We start from the raw sequence: 25,825 nt of genomic DNA, 5'->3' as shown, positions 1-25,825 counted from the left end.
TCCGCGCCGCGCACAGTCGCAAAGCGGACGTCAGCTACTTGACGACCATTGGACGCCCCGGAAGGTCACCGCGTGAAGGAGGCGGCGGCGGCGGCGGCGGCAGGAGCGGGCGTAGTACCGGCACCGGCGGCGCTGCCAGCAGCGACCGGGGAGGAGTGAGGCATCGCGGTCAGGGGCCGCGCGGTAACGCGGACTAACGGCCGCCGGAAGGGCCCCGGCCTGAAGCGGAGACCTCGGGCAGCGGACGAAAAGGAAGGAGCAGGGCCATGGACGGCAGCGGAGGCAACAGCAACAGGAGCACGGGAGGCCTAGCGGGGTTTTTCGGCGGGAGCGGCGCCGGGATGAGCTACTCGAACGCAGACCTGGCCGGAGTCCCCCGTGAGTATCTGTCCGAAGGCCCAGCCCGAGCTCCCTCTCCTGCCCCCCAGCTGATCCTGCAGCCGGTCCGGAGGCTTTCTCGGCTACTGCCTTAGTCGGGCGGGAAGGGGGAGGGGGCGTGTCTGAGTGCCTCACTCCCGTTTTCATCTGCCCCGCCCCAGAAGGAATTTAGGGCAAGGTTTGGGGGCATTCACCAAGCGGAGCTTGGGACTGAGGGGGCAAAGCCCGTTTGCCCCCCTCTCTTCGGGTTTGAATGAAAAGTACGGGAAAAACTTGGGAAACACGTGAAGGGCTCATGCTGTGATCCCAGTAGCCCCCCCCCCCCCCCCCCCCCCCCCCGGCTTTGTCCTCAGAAACGGCGCAGGCCCCTCGTCAGGGATCCATTCCGACGCCTGGCACGTGCCAGGCTTTGGAAGCCCTTAAGTAGGGCCCGCCCTCCAGGAGCCTAGTTTTCTCTTCATCAACAAAAACCCTGACAGGGACCTCAAACTGCGTGTAAAGTCAGTATCCGAGGGAGTGGTCGAGGCGTTGGAGCCTGTAGGAGTCGGAAGGAAAGGTTGCGGAGGAGGGCTTACCCGAGAATGTCCCGAATTTGTCTTCTCAGTCTTGGGGCCCTCCACGTTGTTCCCCAGAAGGCTAGTCAGCTGTAGGTGACGCTTGACCAGAACGTGGACTGGGAGAGGGTCTTCACAACGTTATAAGGTCTCTCTTCCCAATAATTCAAAACTCAAATACACAACAATAGATACTTTGTATTTTCAGCAAATTCCTGCAAGGAACAGAAATCCAATCTTTTAGAGATGATGAAACTGGGGTAAAATATTTCTGACTAGGGTTTGTTTTGAGCCCTGCTCTTCCTGGGAGTTAAAGATTATGAATGGCAATATCCTGTCTCCAGTTGTGGGCTTGATGGGTAAGAAAATTGAGTTGAGACTTAAGCTTGAGATTCTGTGTACCAAGATCCAGGTTCCTCTAAAGGTGAATTTGAGGTTGGTGTCCTTTTCTTTTTATGATTCTAAGAATTTATTTTAGTATGGTTAATAATTTCTCATCCAATTTGCCTTTCCTCCATTTTTATCCTAGAATTATTTCCCTTCCTGAGAAATCTCTATAAAAAATACAAAATTACTCTAATTAATTTACATATTTAACATCATGATTTAAATTCCTAGAAAACATTTTATTATACAGAAAAGATCTAGAATATAAAAGAAGATATATATAGATATAGATATATATATGAAGTACAAATAAGTGAAGGCAGCGTAGCATTAGTAAAACTATTACAGTGTTTGATAACAAATCCAAGAATACAAATCATTTCAGGAAAGCTATCTTTTTAGGTAATAAGTATTGGGAAAACTCAAAGGTAGTTTAATAGCAATTAAGTTTAAACCAATGTTTACCCCATTTGTCACAATAAAACTCAAGGTGGACATATGACCTGAAGATTTTTTTTAAAGTCATTTAAAAATTAAAGTACTAGTTTAATACATTTCACAGCTATCTGGGGGAAAATTCTTGAACCAATTAAGGGATAAAGAATATCATGAAAGACAAAATTAATCATTCTGACCATGTAAAAATAAAGGAAGAAATTAGAGTGGGGGAAAAATGGTATCAAATACTACCCGTAAACCTAGGCTTATTTGGAGATAACTTTTGACTTTGGGAGAGTCAATCTTTCAAAGCCAAGGCAATTCTCTAAGACAAGAGTTTCCAACTTTTTTGGTCCTGGACACCTCTAGCAGTCCAGTGAGACCTAAATCAATTATATTGAAATAAAGTTATTCACAGACCCCAGATTAAGAATATCTCTCTATAGAGTTGAGCGCTAAGGAATAATTGCATATTATAAATGGTTAAAAGGAAACTTGCTCGAAATCACTAATGACAAAAGAAATACTGATTATGATTATAAGGTTGTTACCTCATACTCTGCAAGCCATCAAAAAAATGACTAAAAATTGGAATTATCAATGTTGAGAGCACTTTCGGCAAAGATAGGCACACTAATATGCTCATGGTGGAACTTTGAAAAGTTACTATTCTGTTCCTTTAATCCAGCATTCCCATTACTGAATGTATATCTCAAGGCAATCAAAAACAGAAATGTGAGTCTAATGTATTACAACTTGTTCTTAATAGCATTCTTTGTAGTAGCAAATACCTGGACTCAAAATATGAAAAAATGAGAAAAATACTGGAAGTTTGGCCTGAACTGGTTCTGAGTAAAATGAGAAAAACCAAGAGGTGATTATAATAGACGATGATTACCAGCATGTAAATAAAAAGATAGCTACAAGGAATTTTAATTTTGAATAATTGAAAAACTTGTGTTGGTTCCAGCGAATAGATAATTAAATGTTACAGCTAAGTCACAGCACAGAGGCAGGAGACTTCAAAGATGGAATGTACTATATCAGGTTTTCTTACTATCAGTTTTTATGCTTAATAATTTTTCTTGGACTGTTTGGTTCTGCACACATATATTGTACCTAGGATATACTGCGACATATTCAACATATATAGGACTGCTTGCCATCTAGGGGAGGGGATGGAGGGAGAGAAGGGAAAAATTGGAACAGAAGTGAGTGCAAGGGATAATGTGGTAAAAAAATTACCCTGGCATGGGTTCTGTCAATAAAAAGTTATTATAATAAAAATAATAATAATAATTACTCTTGGGTGGGTTGGACAAAGCATGGCTTAGGCTAGCAGATTATTCCCAAGAAATGACTGATATAAAGACAAAATGTATCAAAACTTTTTTTTTTTAAGAAAAAAATCCTCTTGGAGCTAAAATAAAACCTATTTAAAATCTGACCTTTTTTGAATTTAATAAAGGAATAACTCATTAATTCAGCCCACCTCCAAGAATTGGCTTATTTTATGGAATAAAATGCTTCTGTTTAACATTAAATATGGCATAGTACCAGGATTTTGGTTGTGATGAAATATCTGTTTTCTTTCTAGTTACTGGTATGAGTCCTCTGTCTCCGTATTTAAATGTGGATCCCAGATATCTTATACAGGTAAGAATGAGTCTGAACATAATGTGATTATCCCAGAATTCTGCCTGATTTTATTGTAATTAAAAAAAAAAAACTAACATTTCATAAGACAGAAAGATCTGGAGTTAAAGGACCTGAGGGTGCATCTGGCTGCACATTTACTACTTTTGTGGCCTTTTTCTCAAGTTTCTTGACATCTTGAGACCTCAGTTTATTCATCTGCAAAGTAAAGGGTTTGGAAGAGATAACCTTATCTATAGCTCTTTTTCCATCTCAATCTGTCATGCTATAATATGGTCTTAGGATATCTACTCCATAGTGGCTTATGAAATAGTTGTTCATAAAACAACTGGAGTAACATAATTGTCAGATTCCATTATCTGGCATTTGTCTATAAATGAGTTTAAAATTGTAATAAAAAATTATTGGAATTTTACCAAAAAACTGAGTTTATTAAACAAAACAGAATATTCAAATATGTGATAAATTTTCCTGTCACTACAGAGGTGTCCTGCTTATCTATATTTCTGAACTTTCTGCTCTCTGCATTTTTAAAAATATTCCAATGACTCTTTCAGGAAGGGATGGCAACATTATTGCTAACTTCCTTTTCTCCCCTTCGCCCTCCCAAATTAAGAAAGAAAGGCACAGTCTTTGCAACAAGTATAGTCAAAACAAAAGAAATCCATGTTTGTCATGTCCAAAAATGTGTCCACTTTTGTATCTATAACCCCTTCTTTAGAAGGCAACTGATAGTTCTCTGGTGTCAAGACTGGTCATTTCATCAGAGTTCTTAAATCTTTCAAAGATATTTTTCTTTATAACATTGTTGCTGTATAAATATATCTCTTGGTTCTGCTCTCTTTCCTCTATCAGTTCTAAATGTATTAATGCAACTTTTTGCATTGCTTCCATTTCTTTAGCATTCCATGTCACAATAGAACCCTCCTTGTAACAAGTATAGAGCAAAATAAACCAATAAATAGGCTATGTCACTTCTTAAATTTCATAGTGAGAATTTTTCTTCATTTATTGAGAATTCCCCCGTGCTGTTGAAGTTACCAGAAATCCAACCTCCAAACAAGTGGGATATTTCTGTAATTAGATGTAATTAGATTTCATTTTCTTTGAAGAATCTTATTGGAAAGTCACAAAGGACTTATCTCCAGAAGCAAGATTATTTATTATTTGTTTTCATTTTTACCTTTTAGGACACAGATGAATTTATTTTACCCACTGGAGCCAATAAAACACGGGGCAGGTTTGAATTGGCATTTTTTACCATTGGAGGATGCTGTATAACAGGTAGATATAGATCTTGATTATTTTATATTTTAAAAGGGCAGGAAGATGTGCAAAACATGGTGTTTATATTTTACATATTATACATATATAAAATATGTATTTTTTCATAAAGAAAATTGGGCGTATTTTTCTTCTGACAGCATAATGTAATTTTTAAAAGTAGTTGTATTTTCTGTAAAAGATAATTGTTAAAGGTCATTTTTTAAAAACTGTTCAAACAAACTTTGAAATGGTAGCATTAACTCTGAATTCTTTATATAATAATTGTTAATATTGTGGTCCCTTAAGGAGCTGCATTTGGAGCAGTGAATGGTTTGAGGCTGGGATTGAAGGAAACACGAAAGATGGCCTGGTCCAAGCCAAGAAATGTACAGTAAGTCTTGTTTGATGCCATAATACCTAAATACTACCAACTTTGTTCAGGTTTTTCTCTATGGTTACTGAAAACTTTGGTAAAGTTGGTTTAAAAAATCATTTATACTTGGCATAAGTTCAGCCAGCAGGGGGCGGTAAATGTCCTAGTTTTGTTAGTATTTGTGTAAAGACCCTGAAACTTTCTGAAGGTCATTTCCTTGAAAGCCATCTTTGCTTTCATAATATGTAACTAATATGACCTTTTTCTTTTTTATTCAGATATTAATTTAACAAACTCTGCTTTGTTTGAGGTGGGTGGAGATCATTTATAGCAGTTCTATTCAGAATGAAGGTGGTCTTAAAACAAGGCAACTTGAAATTATTTGATAATCTTTTCCATCATCAAAATAGATTTTTTAGTTTGATAGTTTTTACAAACAAAAAATGATATGAAACCAGTACCAAAAACGAAATTAAAGATGTGAAAGTACTTTTAAAACTTTAATGTGAACTGTGTTATATTAAAAACAAAATAGTATATTATGGTAGATTAGCAACTATGGAATCTGAATAGAAACATATTCTTTTCCTTTTTTCCCCCCATTGTGGCATTTCCCTTTTGTTCTGCTTTTTCTTTCACAACATGACTAATGTGGAAATATCTTTCCATGATTGCATATGTATAATAGATTGCTTGCTGTCTTGGAGAAGAGGGATGGTAGAGAAAAGAAAATTTGGAACTCAGAATCTTATATAAATGAATGTTGAAAATTATTGTTAGACATAATTAGAAAGAATAAAACACTATTTGCCTAAAAAAAGAAAAGCTTTATCACTTAAGAAACTTTACTATTTATGAAACAAACTGGCTTTTAGTTGAATGTGTGATAATCATAAATGTGTTGTTTTGCTGTCATATGATAGTCTTGTGAGGTCCAGTGGTAGTCAGCTATCCAGGACATTGCCATTCCTGTGATAGTGTTACACTACTGGTAGATTAATAGTCTGTCCTCTTGATCTGGTCCCTATTTTCACTGTTCTAGTGATTTCTGGTATCAGAATAAACAGAAGGAAACTGTGCTTCCTCAAGAGTGTACTGAGCAGTCATTTTGACTATTCATTGTTAGCACGGAAGCAAACAAATTATGAATAATATAACTGTTGTGACTTTTTTGTCTCAAGTTGACCATTCATGTCTTGATCCTGCATTATAACATAAAAAATAATAGTAATAATTCAAGCTAAGTTCTTATAGTCATAATAGGTAGCAAACAGTTTACATAAGCCAATTTTTAAAATATACTCCATTCTTTTGTGGCATGTGGTCAAGAACTAAGAGTCTGTAGTTCTTGTAGTGACTTTTTTCATTTCCTGAGTAAAATGAAATCTTTATGTTTGACATAGTTGCTGTGAATGCCAATGTGAGACTCTAAATAGATAAAAGTGATTTTAGACATTAATTTTAAAAAGAAAATTATCAGAATCAGATCTATTTCAAGTTTCTATTGGGCCTAATGCTTGAAGTATCTAAAATAAATGGTGAACATAAACAGTCATACTTTTTCTTTCTTTGCAAATAGGATTTTGAATATGGTAACCAGACAAGGGGCACTATGGGCTAACACTTTGGGCTCTCTGGGTAAGTAGAAGTGTTATATGGTATGAACAAAATAAATCATTTTAGTCTCATTTGAACTTTAGGAATGACTTAGATTTTGGTCCAATAGTGCAACTAAAATTTTTGAAAAATATCACTTTCAGCTCTGCTTTATTTGCCCATTTGTATACTGTTTGTTTTAATAAACATCAGTTTTGTCACTTTCTCTGTGTAAGCAGAAAATAAATTGATATATCAATAAACATTTATTAAATACTCACTATATTCTAGCCACTGATAATACAAAGAAAAGCAAAGGACAGTTCCCAGTATACAGAGCACACAGTCTACGAGAGGAAACAGTATATAAACAGATATATAACAAGGAGACTACATAAAGTATAAATAGGAAATAATTAAGAGAAGGAAGGCACTAGAATTAAGAGAGGTTGGGAAAGGCTTCCTGTTAAAAATTTTAAAAATGGGATTTTAGTTGGGACTTGAGGAAGTCAGGAAAATCATCAGGCACAGTCTAGGAGAGAGTGTTCCAGGCATGAAGGAGGGCTAGTGAAAATGCCCAGAAATTTAGAAAGAAGGAAAACCAAAGTCATATCCCACACTAATAAACAAAGTCAGATCAAACCACAGAAAGATTCTTTATGTTAAGAGTTCAGGGTCCTTTTGTGAGGTGTGACACATTAATCAGGCTTTCCCTCTGTGCTTTCCTTGCAGTAGGTTCTATAAAAATTTGACATTTTTAAGTAACTTAGAGTGAATGATGGTGGTGATTAATCATTAGTGCTTATACGAGTACTCTCATAGTAGTCATATAAAAACCTCAACTTTTTTTTTGGGGGGGGGGTAACATCTAATGAGCATATATATCTGTAAGCATAGAGTAAACAGGAATAATGAAATTTATAGTTATTATTAACAAATTAATGAAAATATTTAGGGTTATAATGTTCCAGCAAGCTAATACAAAAACAGTTTAAAATATTTTAGAAACATATTTCAAGTCCAACAGGGAAACGGTTTCCAGAATCATCTTTTAGAAAGAGTTAAGAAAAATGAATTGTCATTTAGCATTGAAAGTTGTAAAAAACCACAACTTTGCTGATATTTCATTTATTTTTGTTTCATTGCCAGCTCTCCTCTATAGTGCATTTGGTGTTGTCATAGAAAAGACACGAGGTGCTGAAGATGACATCAATACAGTAGCAGCTGGAACCATGACGGGAATGTTGTATAAATGTACAGGTAGGTGCTAGTTTCAGGATTGAAATAGACATTTAGTATGTGAGTATTTGATGTAAAATTGCTGCTATTTTCAGGAAACATGGTCACTGTGTCAAACTGCCAGCTTTAAGCTATTCATGAAACAAAAGAGGATGTGAGATTTTCATTCCTGTGTGATTGGCACGCACTGTTTCTTGGATCCTTTGCTAAATCTATGTTCCATCAATGTAGTTACTGCTCCCTCTAAGTCTCATCAAGGGCTTACTTTGTACAAGCACTGCTGCAAACCTCTAGAAATAAGTCACGACAGTTCCAACTCTCAGGGAGTGTCCATTCTATTTGGGCAAGCTGAACAACACACAAAAGAAAAGTGTATTGGGGAGAGAAGGAAAAGCCAGGCTACAGAAGGAGGTTACTTCCAAAGTGTGAAATCCCTGATTACAACCCCTCCCCATACAGTAGTTTTTCTCTATTTTGTTCATGGCAAACACTTAGCACAGGGTCTGGCATATAGTGAATGCTTTGTAAAAGTGTATTATTGTCATAGACCATAAATAATAAGGCAGTGTACTCCATCAATTTTCCTCTACTCACTATAAGGACTTCAGTATGAGAGTACGAATATTTTAGATCCTCTGACCTTGACAATCAAGAGCAGGGGTCCTCAAACTACTGCCCTCGGGCCAGATGCAGCAGCTGAGGACAATTATCCCCCTCACTCAGGGCCATGAAGTTTCTTTATTTAAAGACCCACAAAACAAAGTTTTTGTTTTTACTATAGTCTGGCCCTCCAACAGTCTGAGGGACAATGAACTGGCCCCCTATTTTAAAAGTTCAAAATTTATAGATCTTCCCCACATTTCATGTTTGTCCTCCTGGCTTCATTCTTTAGGATTATCTTAGTTTATTTAAGTCTGAGTCTGTTTTGACACTGGGTTTCATAGCTCTCAACTTAGCAAGAAGACCAAACGCTTTTTCGTTGAGGTAGTTTCTAATATGTTTTTTTTTCCTTGATCTGTTTCCCATCACCAACTTGTATAAATTTGATTGGGATTATGTTAACTTGTGTGCCATTTTTTTTCCCTCATTTTTATTTCTCTAGTTTTGTATTAAGTTTGCTCTTTGGTCTAACTGTACAAAGAGCTTGATCAAGAATGACTCCATACTATTAAGGAATGATTTCCTGTCAGAATGTTATCCGTTAAATTTTATATATTTTGTGTTCATTGTATTGAACATTTTTCAGCTCTTTTCTTGAAGAAAATAGTCATACTGTTGAATAGCATGACATTTGTACAGATTATGTCTTGTTATTCTTGTATTTCCTTAATCCTGAATAATTTTCCAGCTTATTTTCTTACCTTCCCCATGTTCATCCTTGTTTTGAAATCATCACATTGCAAAGTGTGTGTTGATTTAACTTGGAGATTTATTCAGTTTTTTTTATAAAAATTCCCTATTCCCTTGTTTGAAATGTTGATATATTAGGTTATGTATTCTATTGCAAGTGCTTATCCTGAACATATCTTGGGATCCATTATGTTTATTGTTGCTTCTGGACTCAGAATATGCCAACTCTAAGAGCAATCTTTATATTTAGTTTAAAATTAGAGTAACAGAAAGTTTAAAACTTGCAGCCCTAGACAACTCAGAATTGCTACGTTTTTCGGGAATATACATACATATATGTGTTTCTTTCTTGATTAATATTCATAGGTCACTCTTTAGGATTGGATTTTGTTTTAGAGAAAGGGATAGATCTTTTTGAGAATACCTATGGTTAACAAATGTATGTGTTACCACAAGTCTGATTTTTAAGATATTTCTGACTTAGAGTTTTGCTCAGCTCTTTGTTAGCAGTCCATTGAAGACTTGGCCCTATAAAAGTGTTACAGCAAGAAGCTTAATTTTCTGCTTATTAAACCTTATCTACTGATAATTGTCAGCATTATGATGATCTACTAACACTGGTGTCAGGAAGTACTTCTATAAAATAATGAAAAACGTGTGCTTTGGTAGAATAATAGTACTTTAAGGAGCAAACCCCCTTCTGATTGCTAGCATGAATTTTACTTGTTCTTTCACCATTTATTGCATTATGTTTAATGGTCATATAAATATTTTGACTGATTTCATAAGAAAATGAAAAGCCATGGTATTCTAAATAAAAGGTAATACAACCACAGGTTTCAGACCCTAACTGTGAATCTTAAAACTATAGGTAGGGAGTGTTGGAACAGCAGCATGGAACCAATAGCATTCACAGATAATTTGGGTCAGTAATGTTTGTGGAACAATCTTCAACCCTGAAACTACAAAATAGATTAGTATGGGAGGATTTTTTCTGACATACATTTTAGTGAGATGTCTAATAGAGATCTGCCTGCCAAAACAGACAGTTTAGGAGTTAGCAATACTTCTTCCATGGACACACTAAAGAAGTCCCATGTAGAAGAGGGACCTGTAACACCTGTAACAAGTCCAGAGAAGAAAGGAGCTCCATCTGCCATTTTGCTTGGTCTCTGACCTGGGTCAAGAAGCCAGAATGTAATACAAGTAGCTGAGATTTAATTTAACATGGGAATTTTAATTATCAGCCAAATGAAGATTAATTGTAGTTAATGCCTTTTTGTTTAATATCTTCTTTCCTTGAAAGCTATAACATTGAGTGAATCACTGGGGTTAGTGTGATTAGTGAGAGATAATAAAATATAGGTGTTTAAGAAAGAACTTTAATAATCAAAGTTTATTATTTTAAAATTACTCCATGTAATGCATATCTCTAGAAGAGGTATAAAGATAAGATTTCTTCTGTCCTTAAAAACCTGTCAGGGATAGTGGTAACATGCTGACTAACCAATATAATACAAATAATGATAAATGTTGCAAGGTTTGCAATCACTCACCTGGAAGATTGAAGGTCATAGTGAAGCCAAGTGTCTTTGAACTGGATTCAAGTTGTGTGTGGGCTGTCTTAGAAGAGTTGATCAAGAAGCATTTATTAGGCTTTGTATCCAGCACTATGCTGGGCCCTAGAAATACAGCCATAAAGAAGAAAACTGGGCTTTCTCTTATTAAAAGTTGAAATGGTAATGAAGACAATTAGAACATAAAAAATAAGTATGAGGAGACAAAATACAGAGTTGTTAAATGTTAGGGTTCGGGCTTGCTTTCTGTGTGAAGTGTCATTAAGATTCATTTGGGGAGGGGGGGGAATCCTGTGAGGCAGAGAGAAGAGAGTACATGAGGAATGGCCCAGGCAGAAGCTGGTTTGGTTGCAGGAGGCTAGAAAGATAAGATGGGCCAGCTTGTAAAAGATAATAATCTGTCAAAAAGCACTTATTAACCTTAGCAGGTGCCAAACACTGTGCCAAGAATACAGAAAAAAAACAAAAACCGCCCTAATCCTCAAGGATCTCACCTTCTAAAAGGGAAAAATCACACACAAACCTCTACCTACAAACATGACAAAATGGGAGATGGTTGCAAAGGGAAGGTATCCAGCATAAGAAGTCCTGAGAAAGGTTTCATGCCAAAGGTAGGATTTGGAAAGAAGAGAGGGAGAGCATCCCAAGTATGTAGATTAACTGGCAAAAATGACAGAATCAGAAGAATATCTTGTTTAAAAAAAAAAAAATAGCAGTAGGTAAAATAATAGGATTATATGAATGTGTTATGAATGCTTTAAGAGCAAAACAAGAGCTTATATTTGAGTCCTAGGGGGGGAAAGAGGCAACCACTGGGAACCACTGCAATAATTAGTTCAAGATGTTTGAATTTTGAAATCCTCTCTGATCACAATCTGTTGTCAGTTCTACTTCTCCCTTTATGTTACAACCCCAAACTTCATTCTTCATTTTCATGGTGACCTTCACTCCCTAAACCCCTCCGTTCTTTCCTGGTCTATTACCCCTGTACCAGCCATTCTCCTTTCTTTTCCCATCTTGATCCCTTGGTGAACCATTCTAACTGTGCTGTCCTTTTTAAATTCCTTGCCCCATTATCTTGTTAAAAGATTTTTCCCTGCCAAATCCTAACCTTGAAATACTCCCTCTATTTGCTGTCTTCACTCCTTGCTGCTGAATGAATCCGGAGGAAAAAGTCATAAAACCATGCCATCTGGATCCATTACAAATTTGTTACATGATCTCAATTGGGCCCTTACTGTGGCAGGGCAATCCTTTTATACCTCTCTAATAAACTCACCTCATTATTCACCAAATGTCAAATTGATCCTCCTTGAGTATAGATCTGACCATATCACCTTTGTATTTCATAAAACTTAATGACTGGCTCCCTGTCACCACTAGGATCAAATACAAAGTCCTCTATTTGGCATTCAAAAGTTCTTCACAACTTGGGCCCTTCCTACCTTAACCTCACAGCTCATTGATTCACTGATCAATGACACTGACCTTGCTTTTTCTCACATAAGCCCAATTCTAGTCATTTTTCTTTCCCTCTTCTCTGCCTTCTGGTTCTTTTCAAGCTCCCTCTAAATCCCACCTTCTATAAGAAGTTTTTTCTGATTCCTCCTTAATGGAGATTGTCACCAGTTTAAGATTTTGTGTGTGTATCTTGTTTGTACAGGATTGTTATCTTCCCCATTATGGTGTAAGCTTCTTAAGACCAGTAGCTCTCTTACTTTTTCACTGTATCCCCAGAGCTTAGCAAAGTGTCTAGAACTAAGTAAGTAACTAGCAAATGCTTATTGATTGGCTGAAAGAAAAGGGCCAAGAATAGATCTTGGGGAAATACACAATTCAATAATTTGAAAGATACAAGAAAGGAGATTGAGAAGCACATAGGAGGGGAAAGAAGAGCAGGAAGAAAAATGTGTTCAGCTATGCCATAGGCAACAGAGAGGTCCAAAAAGATGAGAATTGAGAAGACACACTACATTTTGCAGTTAAGGAATTGTTGGTAACTTTAGAGTGAATAATTTCAGTTGAATCTTAGGTTAGAAGAAGTCTCCCGAGTCCTAAAAATGAAAGTTTAAAAAAAAAAAAAAAAAAAGAAGTAGAAGCACCTATTGTAGATACCTGCAAGAGAGATGTGGACAGATCAGTGAGGGTTTTTTTTGTTTTGTTTTTGAGGATGATGGGGATTTGGGTCTATTTGGAAGTAGCAAGATTAATGTAAGAGATCTGGGATAAAGGGGACAATCTGTTAGAGAAGATGGGATGGAATAAAGTCACTTATGAGACAAGGTAGGAGGAAATAATGCAGAAAGGCACTTGAGTGCTATGTGCTGTAGGTAGGAAGAGGGAAGAAGAAGGAATTCTTGGTAAAAGGCCAAGAGTTTCTTGTACTGCTTCTATGAAGTAAGTGGCAAAGTTATCTGCTGGAGCTTTGGTGGGAGACGGCCAATGAAGGTTTAAGAAGGAATAAAAAGATTTTAAAGAGCTACTGTGGACAACAGGATATTGAGTTCATTATGGAGGTATGGAAGGTAGGAAGGCATTGTCTTGCCACAGTAGAGTCCAAGTGAAATTACTTAGGTAATAGGAAGCCATTGGAGTGGCCTAAGTACAGAATATACTTCAGGGAAAGCTCTTTGGTGGCTACTAAGAATTGGCACAGACAGAGGACAGAGGACAGACTTGAAGCAGGAGACCAGATAGATGATCTAAGCAGGTGGTGATGGGGGCACAAAGTAGTAACTGAATGAATAGAGAAAAAAGGTGCAAGAGATGTGAAAGAAGCAACAAAGTTTTTTGACAAGTGAGTGAAGTGAGTTATGTGAAGTGAGTGAAAAAGATCGAATAGTCAGAAAGTCAGTTAATAAACAGCCAAAAATCATTAAGGGACTACCATTTGGGGGGCACTATAAATTACTGGAAATACAAGACAGACAAAAATACAGCTCTGTCCTGGTGGAGCCTGCAGTCTAATTGGAGAAGGTATGAAAGATAATGCTCAGGTTGTTAGCCTGAAACTAGACAGATGGTGATTCCTTCAGTAGCAATAGGGAAATTTTAAAAAGGTAAGATTTTGGAGGGGTGAGAGGTAATAAGATCATTTTTGGACATATTATATATCTAGAAGTTTTTGACAGGGATAGAATTAAACCCATGGGAACTGATACAGTTATCAGGAGAGAAATGATAGGAGATACGAAACCGAACGTTGGATACACTCACATTTTGGAAATAGGGAGAAATTTGAAAGCATTAAAGAACACTTTCCCTGAAAGAGATTGAAGTTGAGAGACAGTGATTGAGGCTGTAATCTGGGAGCAAGGTAGAGGGTAGATAGGAACAACTGCCTATCTGTGGAGGGGTTGGCCTTAGCAGAGAGAGGGGATAAAGTAATGAATGGATTGTGGTGATAAGGATTTTGAAAGGAAAGGATGGGGGAAGGAGAAATTAGAAGACTTGTAAGAGTCTAGGTAGTTGGCAGTGAATTCTTGAACTATTGTGGTTTTGGGAATGGACATGTAATATTTCAGAAATGTAACTGACAGCACTTGTAGATTCTGAGGTTAAGAAGAAGGATGAGTTAGATGACTCAGTTTAAAGAATCAGTGAGAAAAAGATGATAAAAAGGAAAGGTAGGAGGGAAGAGCAGGAATCCAGGGGAAATGGATGAATTTAATTAAGTGTTGAGTGGGAAGAGCCTGCTGGACAGCCAGATAGCGATGTCTAGTTGTAGTTAAAATGACCTTTGAGGGTTCAAGATGTGGCTATTTAGAGATTGGAATCTACTACAAAAGAATTAAAGGGATCAACATTTGGGAGAGATTATGTAGAAAGAGAAGACCAATGACAATTCATTAGGAGGAAGAATCAGAAAATGGGAGCAATCAGGTATGGGAGTATAAAAGAAGGGACTATTCAGCAATATCAGATGCTTCAGGAAGGCTACAAGATAAAGAGGACAGAAAATTCATCACTAGAAAACTGGAAAGGTAGTAGACTCTATTCTTTCTGATGTGAAGAATTAGAAGTCATTTTGCCAACTCCCTTAATAATTATTTTTCTTTGAGGACTATAGAAATAGCACTAATAGGCCCAATTCCTTCGATTTCAAAGCCTTGTTTTTCATGCTTGGGCATCTAGATTGCTTGTGACTGTCCTATAAGATGAAGAGAAAACGAATTATTACTTATAATTAGTACTTATTTTTCCTACAGCTGGTCTTTAGTATAATATTCATTATTACACAAATTAAAATTTAAATTGACATTTATTTAATGCCTACTGTATGCATAACACAGAGAAATAAAGTAAAGTCTTTATTCTGAAGAAGCTGTGTTCTAGTTGGAGAAGAAATGAAGTTACAACACGTATACAGCTCAGCATAGTAAAAGAAAATTGAGGAGGAGTAGAAGAGCAGTACCTGGAAGGATCAAAGAAGATTTCACAGAGGAGACAGCACTGTAGCTGAACCTAGAATGGACTTCTGTCCCAAGAGCCAACCTAGCTACATTTAGAAATGTTTGTCACAAAAAGGTTGGCCTCATTAATTCGTAAAAAGTTCTATAAAGGCATAGAAGAATTACAGTAATCTCCTAGAGTGGAGGAAAAATTCAAAAAGTCACACCTCAGGAAGGTCCAAGCTGCACTGAAACAGGACAGCCTCCTGGAATGTTAACTTTTTATCTCTGTCTATCTCTCTATCTTTTTATCTCTTTCCCAATGTTTAACTACCTCCTTCTCTGCCTAAGAGTTGTTACACTTTTACTGTTTGCTTTATCTTCCTTTTGGAAATTTCATACCCACAAAGTTGAATAAGATGGTTTTTCTTTTAATGTCTCAAATTAACTGTCTTAGAAGGGGATTTTATTAGGAACAGTATAGACAATGACTCGGAATCGACTGTTCCTTTAACAATGAAAGCAGTACTTAACAGGTCATTTCTCCTCTTTTGAGAGAATGTCTCAGATTAGATATATTTTTATAACATAGCATCTTGACTTTTAAAAAAAGGTTATTACTCAGGAGAACCTGAGTTCAAATTTGTCTTCAGACACTTAACACTTCCTAGCTGTGTGACTCTGGACAAGTCACTTAATCCCAATTGCCTCAACCAAAAAAAAAAAAGGTCATTACTTTTTACATGTCTTTCATAAATGCTGGTTATATTCCCATATATAAAATATAACAAAATTATGACCTAAAAGTTCTAATACTATAAAATGTGACTTAAAGGTAGAGCTTCAAGTATGCCAATTAAAGGGTATAAAACTGTGGTATTAATTATTCTTAATGATATTTCTATTAGCATTTCCAAAAATCTTTTTTTTTTTTTTTTTTTTTTTTTTTTTTTTTGCACATGGGATTACCATGTTTTTCAATTGATAAGAGCTTAGTGAGTTCTCTAAAATGCAGAGTCATTTTATCTCAATGTGGCTTAAATAATTTTTCATGCTTCTAAGAATTTATAAACTATCAGGGCAGAAAATCATCTAGTCTGACTTCTGTTTACAAATGAGGAAAAAATAGGTTACAAGAGACAGCTGAGGGTAGGGGAAGAGGGTAAATAGAGCACCAGGCCTGCAAACAGAAAGACAGATCAGTTGTGGGAACTGAGCACACTATTTAACATCTGTTTGCCTCAATTTCCTCACGTGAAAAATGAAGATAATAATTCCCAGTATTGTAAGGAATCAAATGAGATAATACTCGTAAAGCACTTAGCACAATGCCTAGCATAAGTGCTGTGTGTGTTTTAGCTATTATTACTATTGTTTTTATTAAAGTTACAGGTCGTAATTGGTAGATTTGTGCCTCAAGCACACATTTCCTTATCCTAATCCAATCTTATTTCAGTTATTGGTGGGCTCTGAAGTTGAAGAAAGTACAAACATTTTTGTTGGGGTGAGGTCCTTTATAAGCAGAGTAAATTTGGAAAATATTATTATATTTTATATTATATTATATTTTGAATGATTGAGTAAATATACACTCTCTGGAATCCATGGTTTTTTCCAGTATGCATACACTCTCCTCTGACATAAATTGCCACTCCCATCATGTCTATATAGTTGTAAGTTGTATATATGTAACTACTTATAACATCTCCAACAGTCCCATACTAAGTACAGCTATAAATAAATAAGTGACTTAGCAAACATGATCATGTTCATTTGCATCTTTCATAGTGCTGCTTAGTAGCCATATGACTATGGGTAACAGTCTATTGTATTACAACATCCAAAATACCAAGTTGGGTTTCATTATGTGGTTTTAAAGAGGCAGCTGCTGTCATTCAGGATGCACTCTGGCTTTGAGTAGGATTATACCCGTTTAACAATTCTGAGCAATTTGCCCTTAAACTTGAGATTAAAGTTCTGATAGCTTAATAGATGTGGCTTCATGGAAAACAGAATTCTTTACATTCCAAATGGATGCCGTTAATTTAAGATTTTCCGTATATTTTTGTGGGAAATAGCCTGCCTTATAAAAACTAGATTTAGAGCACATTCATACTTTGTTATAGGGGCAAGAATTAGGAGTGCTCCCATAAATGGAAATTTATAAGAGGTGATTTGTTTAAATAGATTACTCTATGCATGACTTATAAAGAGGCAGAAGGAAACCTTCTGAAATACCCCACTCCTGACAAAGAACTAATTTTTGAAATCAAATTTGCTCTTACCTCTAGAGTTGGCCCTGAGGATAATATGTTAATGTCCAGGCTGTAAATGGAGGAGATTGATCTTTGGAGACCTGCCATGAGTGAGGCAACTGTACTTGTAGTTAGACCTAAATGTCACTTGGAAAACAGTTGTCATATTTGCATAGGTGCATCATGGGGTATTTTAACAATTTCCAGAGGAAGAGTTGCTATTAATTTCCCACAGATCTTGAGAGCACAAAATGAGAAATCAACGCTTTTAAGCCCAAGTTTATTTGAAGGACTTATTCCTCACTTTAAATTTTTATGAATTGTAACACAGGAGAGGGGGAAACAGCATCTATGTATCTGCCTTGTCACTTCTCTCATCAAGCTTTCAGGCAGATGTGTTTGGTACCAGTGTGATAAGCTCTAAGGAGTGAAATCAGAAAAGCTTGCCTCTTTAAAATCCAGGGGTCAGATACTTGCCTGCTTGCAAGAGCTTTCTACTACTTGTATCCAGGACTATAGTTTGCCTTGTATATAGCACATTAAATCTCATAACACAATCCAGCCTCTTAGGTGAAATTTTCTTTTTTTTTTTCTTTTCTGTTTCCAAAGAAATAGCTTTATTGGTTTGAGCTTAACTGTATTCACTTACATAAAGTAACAAGCTTTCCAGAAAATAACTTATGCTTAAAGGGGAAAATTAAAACTCCTTTAATAAAAGACGAGACAAATCCAAGTGCTTTGCAAACTTCTTGGTTCCTGTCTCATACATTTTTCATCATTGCTACTACAATGCCTGCCCTTATACAGGACTACCCCACCATCCAGTACATTTCCTGCATTTTGTTGTTTGTTGATTTTTTGTTTGTTTCTACTAATTTTTTTTTAACCTCTCCTGGGGATCAAGGAGAATAACATCCTTTGGCAATGATCAAAGTTCAACTCTTATGCAAGCTATAATTACTTTATTATTTGTGCAGATTCTGTTTGGGCCTGTGGCCAGACTTAAAGACTAATCCAGTTTAGCCATAATGGTTAAGGTTCAGGGAATTCAGTCTAATTATGAATGTTTTTTTACAAGCTAAAGGATCTATAAACCTTTTTTGATTTTTCTTAGTTCCAAATAGCTTTCACTGCACAATTCCATTCAAATGAGTCAGAACTAGGGTTTAATGACCAAACTATTTCTTACTAATTGTTTTTCGATGTTTTTGAATGACTTCACTGCCATGTTCTCCAATTTATTGCCCCTTTATAAAGTTTAATTTACATATATTTCCAATCCTAGCCTTTTTTGTTTTCAGGTCAAAAGAACACCGAGTAAATGCTTATAAGTGAATCTAAATATTTTAGGATAACAGTTGGAATATGCATATGTTTATCATTTTTCAGTGGCATTGAGAAGATCATAGCAAATGTGCCCATTAAGCACATATACCCTATACCATGTTATACACTAACATAAAGAAAGGGTAGAGGTTTAGTGAAGCATATCAAAAGACTTAAATAAAGTGATCTGCTTTTTTGCTTGCCTTTTTTTTTTTTTTTTTTTTTGTGGCTCTTACTAGTTTCCTGACCCTCCCCATAAATTTGAAAGCTATTGAAAATTGGATTCCATAGCTTTTGCAGAGGGAGATAATGGAGTTTAGACTAAGAAGAGCCGAAGCAGGTTTATTATCAGAAATGGCAGAGCTGTTGTAAATGCTGGAAGGTGTGGTCCTTTGAACTATCTAATAAAACCAGCTGTGAATGCATCCCTTGGAGAAGCGCACTCTTTCTGTTTTGAAATATTCCTAAAATGACTTAAGTTCAAAGAACTGTTACTGTTTACTATCTGGCATATGAGTTTCTTATAAGGTCTTGATTAAATCTCAATATCTCCATTTTGCCTTTAAACTATCATGTGTTTGTTTTGTAGCTCAAAACACTTCACATTTAAATTGAAGAATTAACTGGAACAACTAAAGAATCTCCAATTTTTTTAGAGATATGTAAAAAAAAAATAGGGAAATTTAGAGAAAGTTTCTTTTCCTGTGGGCTTTCTCATTTTAGCATCTCTTCACCAGGTAATCATTGATAAAGATAAAATTGTATCTTAGAAATTAATAACCAGGATATCAATAGCTATTTGAAAAAAAGCATTCCAAATCACTAATTAAAGAAGTGAAAATTAAAGCTTCTCTGAGATTCTGCCTCATATTCATCAATTAGGCAAAATCAACAAAAAAGGCAGAATAACATGTTAAAAGGACAGTGGATAAATAGGCATATTAACACATACTGGTAGTATATCTGAAAACAGGTCTAATCATTCTTGAAAACAGTGGGAACTGTGCCCCAAAGTTACAAAAGTAAACATAACCTTTGACCCAGCAATACCACTCCTAGGTCTGTACTCCAAATACATTTTGAAAAAAAGCCCAGATTGTATGTAAATATTTATAATAGCTCTCTTTTGTGGTGGCAAAGAATTAGAATAATTATGAAAGACTTAAAAGCTCTTGTGACCAGTCATTATTCCAGCAAACTCGGGCTGAAATATGCTGTTATCCTCTGAACTCAAGGGTTCAGTTGAGACATATTATTGGATATGGTTGATATGGGGATTTGTTTTGCTTATTAAAAGGGTTCTGAGTTTTTTCTTTTCCATGGTGGGAAAAGTGTAGGTGAGGAGAGGAGGTTAATTTTTGTTTTGTTTCTAAGATAGCACTTTGTCATAACATTCTGTCAGCAGTCTTATGAAACTCCAGAAACTCCTGGATGGAACATAATTTCATGCCACATTAATGTTCTTTAAGCAATATACATAAATCTGTCCATGGTGGGAAAAGTGTAGGTGAGGAGAGGAGGTTAATTTTTGTTTTGTTTCTAAGATAGCACTTTGTCATAACATTCTGTCAGCAGTCTTATGAAACTCCAGAAACTCCTGGATGGAACATAATTTCATGCCACATTAATGTTCTTTAAGCAATATACATAAATCTGTCATGGACTTTCTAAAATACATTGCACGGGAAAAAATTAGGCTACAATTTGAAGCAGTGTTCAAGAGTGTGTACGTTTAGCCTAATGGTTGTGGATATAGATTCCCCTCTTCTGACACTGGTTGTAACTCTTCTACAACTTGAGTAAATGACCTTTTAGAGCTCTTCTGGAGGAGAATTCTGGGAAGATGGTGGAGTAGATGAATACATTTAGATTTCCCTCACAAATAGAACAAATTTGCATTTCGTGGTGAGCATAGGTGAAAAATCAAGATTTGAGGTAGAATTGGGGGAGGGGGGAATCCTGATACAAAAGAAGATCCAAAGAAAGCCTCCAAACCAGAGATTAACCAGTGTGAACTGCAAACACCTTCAGGCTAGCTCTGCAGAAATGCCAATTAGGGGCCCCCTGGAGCTAGCTGGATTTGGCTGACGCCTCAGTAAGAACCACAGGAAATTTTACTTGGAGACTGCCATGTAGAGTTGGGGGCCTGTGAAAACTGAGTGAACCTCAGCTGAGGCGTAATGCAAAGCAGCCCTGGGTGAGAAGGAACCAGCACACCTGGGAGTGCTGAGGCAGTGGGGCAGGGAGGCTGCCAGCTTCAGGCATTTGTAGGAAGGTGGAGATCATGATTGGGGTTCCAGGTCTAAGGAGAGAACTGAAATGAAGCCAGAGGGCATTACTTCCCCTCCCCTCCCCACAATTAGAGGGACTTACATTAATATACCCTTTTTTAAAAAAATAGACCAACAAAGAAGATCCCATCTATACAAACATATTGTAGAAATAGAGAAGATTGGACTTGTCTTCAAAGGACAGTGAACTTTTAAAAAGCTGCCTCTACCCCAAAAAGTAATGTTAAATGGCTCCCCGACCAGAGTTTCTAGGGGGGAAAAAAAAAAAAAAACTCATAAAAGAATTTAAAAATCAAATGAGAGATGTTAAGGAAAAACAAAATAAATAAATTTAATGGGTGAAAACCACCCAAGGAAAAACAAGATGGGGGAGGGAGGCGGAGGAACGGTTAACCTAACAAGAAAAGAAAATAGTTTTTAAAAATAAAAATAACTGAAGCTATAAGAGACAAAGAAATAAAACATAGGGCAGCATACATGCTTAACCTCTAGCCTGCTTGGGGGAAAAGGGTGGACAAAAAAGGGGGAAAAGAATAAAAGTTTTTAAAAATGCATCACAGAGAGCAAAAAGAATTAGCCTACAAGGAAGCAAAGAAAAGATGGATTTTGAATCCTCCCTTAGGAGTCTGCTGAACACTTGTTTTGTTTAAGTTTTTTAAAAAGTTCTTCTGTTCCTCCATTCCCATACACTGTTTTAACTGTAAACATATTGATGACTTTGGGGTGTTTTATATCAGAAAGCTAAGATTTCTCTAGCTGAGAATTTTTTTGGTATGTTTTTGTATGTTTATTATTTGTCTTTCAAATGAAATATCTTACCTGATTCCCTCTCAATTATTTTGAGATTGTTTATCAAAACAAAGTCACAGTATTCTGTTTTTACCATATGCATTTGGAGTCTTGTCCCTTTGAGTGTTTTACAAGTAGCACAATGTCAAAAGCTCTCTGAAAATGCTAATTGGCTTATAATTGTCAGACTCACTTTAGTAAATTATGGAAAAATGACTTTTGCAAATCCACTACTTGACCAGTTCATTATAGGGCCACTGATGTCAACAAAATCATGATTATAAATTGCCATTTCTAAAAAGCTTTTTAAGTTAAATCACTAGGTTATCCCATTCCAGGAAGTCCTCAGGTTTATGGCTTGCAGCAAATAAGAAAGTGCTATCTATGCTCTTATCCCAGTTCTTTTGCTGACACTTAAGTAAATAAAATGAAACTGCTCAAAATGAGAATCAATTAAGAAATGTTACAGAAATGGTTACCTTTTAAAACATAATAAATGGTTGTGAATGTCTGTTTTCAATTTTCATTATATTCTTGGGACTTAACATCAATTTTTTTCTTTTTCACATTAAATCTCCTTTTATAATGCCCAAGCTTGGCTTCCAAGAAAAGATGAGGTACTGGTTATGGAATGTTGCCTATGCTTTCAGATATAGTTGATGCCATTTGGTTTCACTTGTAAGACCTTATACCGATTACTCCATAATATTAATCTAGTTGGGGTTTTTTTGTTGTTTTCTTCTAGGTGGGCTTCGTGGAGTAGCAAGAGGTGGTCTCACAGGGTTAACCCTCACTACCCTGTATGCATTGTATAACAACTGGGAGCACATGAAAGGTTCCATGACACAACAGTCACTTTAGAGCTTGTATTGAGAAAGAACTGAATGCATAGAGGACACATCAAAAAGTTCTCCAGGTTGATTTGGAAAATCGATTTGGGGTAATAATTCTGATCTACCTACATTTAGTATGAAAAAAATAACAGGATCTTTTGTACTGTCGTGAAGATCACTGACACAGTTTACCAGGACTGGCACTTCTTCCAGCCAGTAGTGTTGGAGCCAAAAGCATCTGATGCCTCATTAAGTGAGTAGCACAGTCATCATTTCTCTCCTTTGAGAACTTTCTGCTGCATGTCCACTCTCCACTGCTCCCCTGAACTTTTGAAATAAGGCTTTTTCCCAGATTCAGGTCATGTAATTGTCAACACCATACCACCAGGTTTATTCATTTAATGATTGATTGTGAACTATAATACACTGCTTTATTCCCAATAAAGAGTGTTCCTAGAACCAAAAGCCATAATTAAGATGCATACCATTTTTAAAGCGTCTGTCATGAGCTAGGTTCAGTAAGTAGTTTAAGAAAAAAAATAAAATTATATTGGGGTTTTGTAGTTAATGTTTCATTGGTTCATGTTGTGATGTGTGGGACCATTTATCAAAATATCTTTCCTCCTAGGAGTTTCTTGAAGAGTAGTACTACATTGCTCTTTTTGGAGTGAATTTGTATAATCTTAATTAGCATTTGCAAATGACTAAATTCCTATACCACAAGGTAATACAGATACACAAGACAGCTATGATGATTATGCTTTTAATGGGGATCATCAGCAATTGTATAAAATGCTTTGCTGCAAACAATGTTTTACAGACTCAATAGTATATTGTCAAGAGAAGAATAAATGGGTAACAGAGTAAAGTCTACAAAGTTTCTAAGAGCCTAAAATGTGAAGTTACTTTAAAGCCTAAAATGTGAAGTTACTTTAAAGGATGTAGAATCAGCTGCAAATAGCTATCATTTGTTCTAAATAAGGTTAAGTAGAGTCTGAGTAGGACTATAAGATTTGTAGAGCTACTGTTACAAATTTAGACATAAAATAAAATTATTTTCAGTGGAATGGTCCTGGAGAACTCTCTAGCAGCTCTAGAAGTCCCCTAACCCAGGCCAGATACAATTTCAAGCTTAAGGAGTTCCAAAAAATCCAAATTCAAAGAGGGAAGAGTTTTAAAGTCTGATATAAAGTTTCTGTTGAGAGAATGTAAAAATGGCACAAATCTTTATATTAGGACAGTGTTTTTGAGCTTGAAGGGATGTTTCACTATTTCTTCATAAATAAATGCCCCAAGGCACAAGTAGTCAAGACAATCTATTAAGATGTTTTACAGTCTAAAACCAGAATTATCCTTATGCTATGAGAGCATACCTTTACACATTTCAATTGCTCAGTTGAGCAACTGAACATAATTGTGTCTCTAGTGCTGCAATATAAGACTTTTCTATTACACAGGATGCACCAACAATCCTTATGGATAGTTCAAGTATAATGGAGCCAATAGTATTTCATGGCAAGCCAAGTACTGAACACACTGTCTTCTTGTCTTTTCATTCTACTCATTTTGAGAGTTTGAGAATTACAATACTTTTAACTCGATTGAAAAAAATCAGTGAGATGCAATTAATTGCATTATATACTGTCCACACACTGTGCTCTGTCTTGACAAATGAATAAAATACAGGGCATTAAGATAACCAGACAGCCCAATAACCTGTAGAGGTGGTTTCAATTTTTTCACAAGTGGGGGGAAAAATGGATCAGAGCTTAACAAGGCTTAAAGCCAATTTTACTTTTATAGTTTCTGGACTAATAAGTATACCCTTTAAAAAGCTAGACACTTCAATGCACTGGCTAAGTTAGTTTATACATGAGATATGATAGTAAAACTATGAAAGAAAAAGATTCATTGATAACCACTAAGACTTGCTCTTCCAGAGCAAAAATAAAATAAACAATTCTGCAGAAAGGACAATACTTTTGGTTAAGAAAGCTAAGCTTGGATGTTAGGAAAAAGTTATTTCACTTGGAAATTTCATTGTATGCTTTCTAAAGCAACCCAAATGGCAGCTGCAGAGGTCTTTGCAATTAGGCACCCTAATGCAATACTTAGTTAAATTGTGAATACTTTAAATGATCTCTTCACAAGTGAGCTTTTCTTCTCAGGGTTCACTGAACAATGTTATCATTTAATCTCACTAGTTCAAATTTGGCAGAAAGGAAACACAACACAGTACACTAAGACCCAGAAACACAATGATTCAGCAAGCTGTAGTCAGTTGGTTCATGGATGTGCGGTGATCAGCAGAAAGATTCCTTGGTTTCTAGTGTTTGTTTCCTCATATCTGGAAGAGGAAACAGTTCAAATTATTCAAACTATACTTATTATTTGCCTAAGATAACATAGCCAAAATTAATACAATGCAAATACAAAAACAAGTCTTTTTTTCTATATGATATTCATCCTGATGCACTAGGTCTCATGGATCATAGCAGCAAGTCATCAAACAAACCAAACACCAACAGAAGAAAAAAATTTACAAAATACTATAATCAACTTTAAGTTTATAGTCCAACTTTAATTGCATTAGATGACTGAGAATCCCCCTCTATCTCTAATAAGTCAATGAAAATCAGGTCCACATTTCCAAGCTAAGTTTCTATGTATCAGGGCACAAGCTATGTGACTCTGCTGGCCAAGTCACTTAACCTTATTTGCCTCAGTTTCCTCACCTGTAAAATGAGTTAGAGAAGTAATAGCAAACCATTACAGCATTTAACTGAACAGCAGCCTAATCTAGTGAGACATCTCTGAATAGTTTAGTCTGTCCTGTAGTTAAGCAAATTCAGGTCTTAAAAGAATTAACATTAAATCTGAGGTTGGATCAAAATCAGACACATGAATGTTTTCAACAAAAGTGTCGCTAAAATGCTTGGAATGAAAAATTCTCCCAAATATATAAATTTGAATATGTAAAAATTCTAAGATTTCAAACCAGCAATTAAACCATCTTGACAAAGAATTTGTTGCCTATTTATGTGGCAAAAGCAAGTGATTGAACATAAAATCACAATTTGCAGCAAGCTGATTTATCAACCGGCCATTTTCAGCCATAATGACAAC

At 36.1% G+C, this 25,825-nt stretch overlaps 2 protein-coding genes and 1 non-coding gene across 11 annotated transcripts in view; 2 read left to right on the top strand and 1 right to left on the bottom strand.

Annotated features, from left to right (window-relative positions):
- Positions 1–27: 27 nt before the first annotated feature.
- TIMM23B (translocase of inner mitochondrial membrane 23 homolog B) lies at positions 28–23,836 on the top strand. Its single transcript, XM_031956265.1, has 7 exons — positions 28–378; positions 3,355–3,413; positions 4,604–4,697; positions 4,986–5,070; positions 6,632–6,690; positions 7,798–7,908; positions 22,612–23,836. The coding sequence occupies exons 1-7, from the start codon at positions 267–269 to the stop codon at positions 22,725–22,727; spliced, it is 636 nt and encodes a 211-aa protein (XP_031812125.1). The 5' UTR covers positions 28–266; the 3' UTR covers positions 22,728–23,836.
- Positions 5,986–6,194, top strand: LOC111718671. Its single transcript, XR_002769191.1, has one exon. It is a non-coding gene; the product is annotated as a small nucleolar RNA SNORA74 (small nucleolar RNA).
- NCOA4 (nuclear receptor coactivator 4) overlaps positions 23,449–25,825 on the bottom strand; it is a 20,083-nt gene continuing 17,706 nt past the window's right edge. For all 9 annotated transcript variants that reach the window (XM_012540140.3, XM_012540154.3, XM_023494634.2 and 6 more), the window contains one exon: positions 23,449–25,046. In XM_012540140.3, coding sequence (XP_012395594.1) covers positions 25,041–25,046 — 6 coding nt within the window. In that variant the 3' untranslated portion in view covers positions 23,449–25,040. The remainder of the gene's footprint in view (positions 25,047–25,825) is intronic.

The sequence above is a fragment of the Sarcophilus harrisii genome, chromosome 2, assembly GCF_902635505.1.
Source record: "Sarcophilus harrisii chromosome 2, mSarHar1.11, whole genome shotgun sequence".
Classification (NCBI taxonomy): Eukaryota; Metazoa; Chordata; class Mammalia; order Dasyuromorphia; family Dasyuridae; genus Sarcophilus; species Sarcophilus harrisii.
The sequence above is the reverse complement of the archived record's forward strand: the minus strand, read 5'-3'. Positions and strand labels throughout refer to the sequence as shown.

Excerpts from the sequence above, each read along its gene's own strand:
- TIMM23B (XM_031956265.1), top strand. The coding sequence starts at position 267 with ATGGACGGCAGCGGAGGCAACAGCAACAGGAGCACGGGAGGCCTAGCG. Across the intron at positions 3,414-4,603 it reads ATCCCAGATATCTTATACAG|GACACAGATGAATTTATTTT; the intron begins GTAAGAATGAGT and ends TTTACCTTTTAG. Across the intron at positions 6,691-7,797 it reads TAACACTTTGGGCTCTCTGG|CTCTCCTCTATAGTGCATTT; the intron begins GTAAGTAGAAGT and ends TTTCATTGCCAG.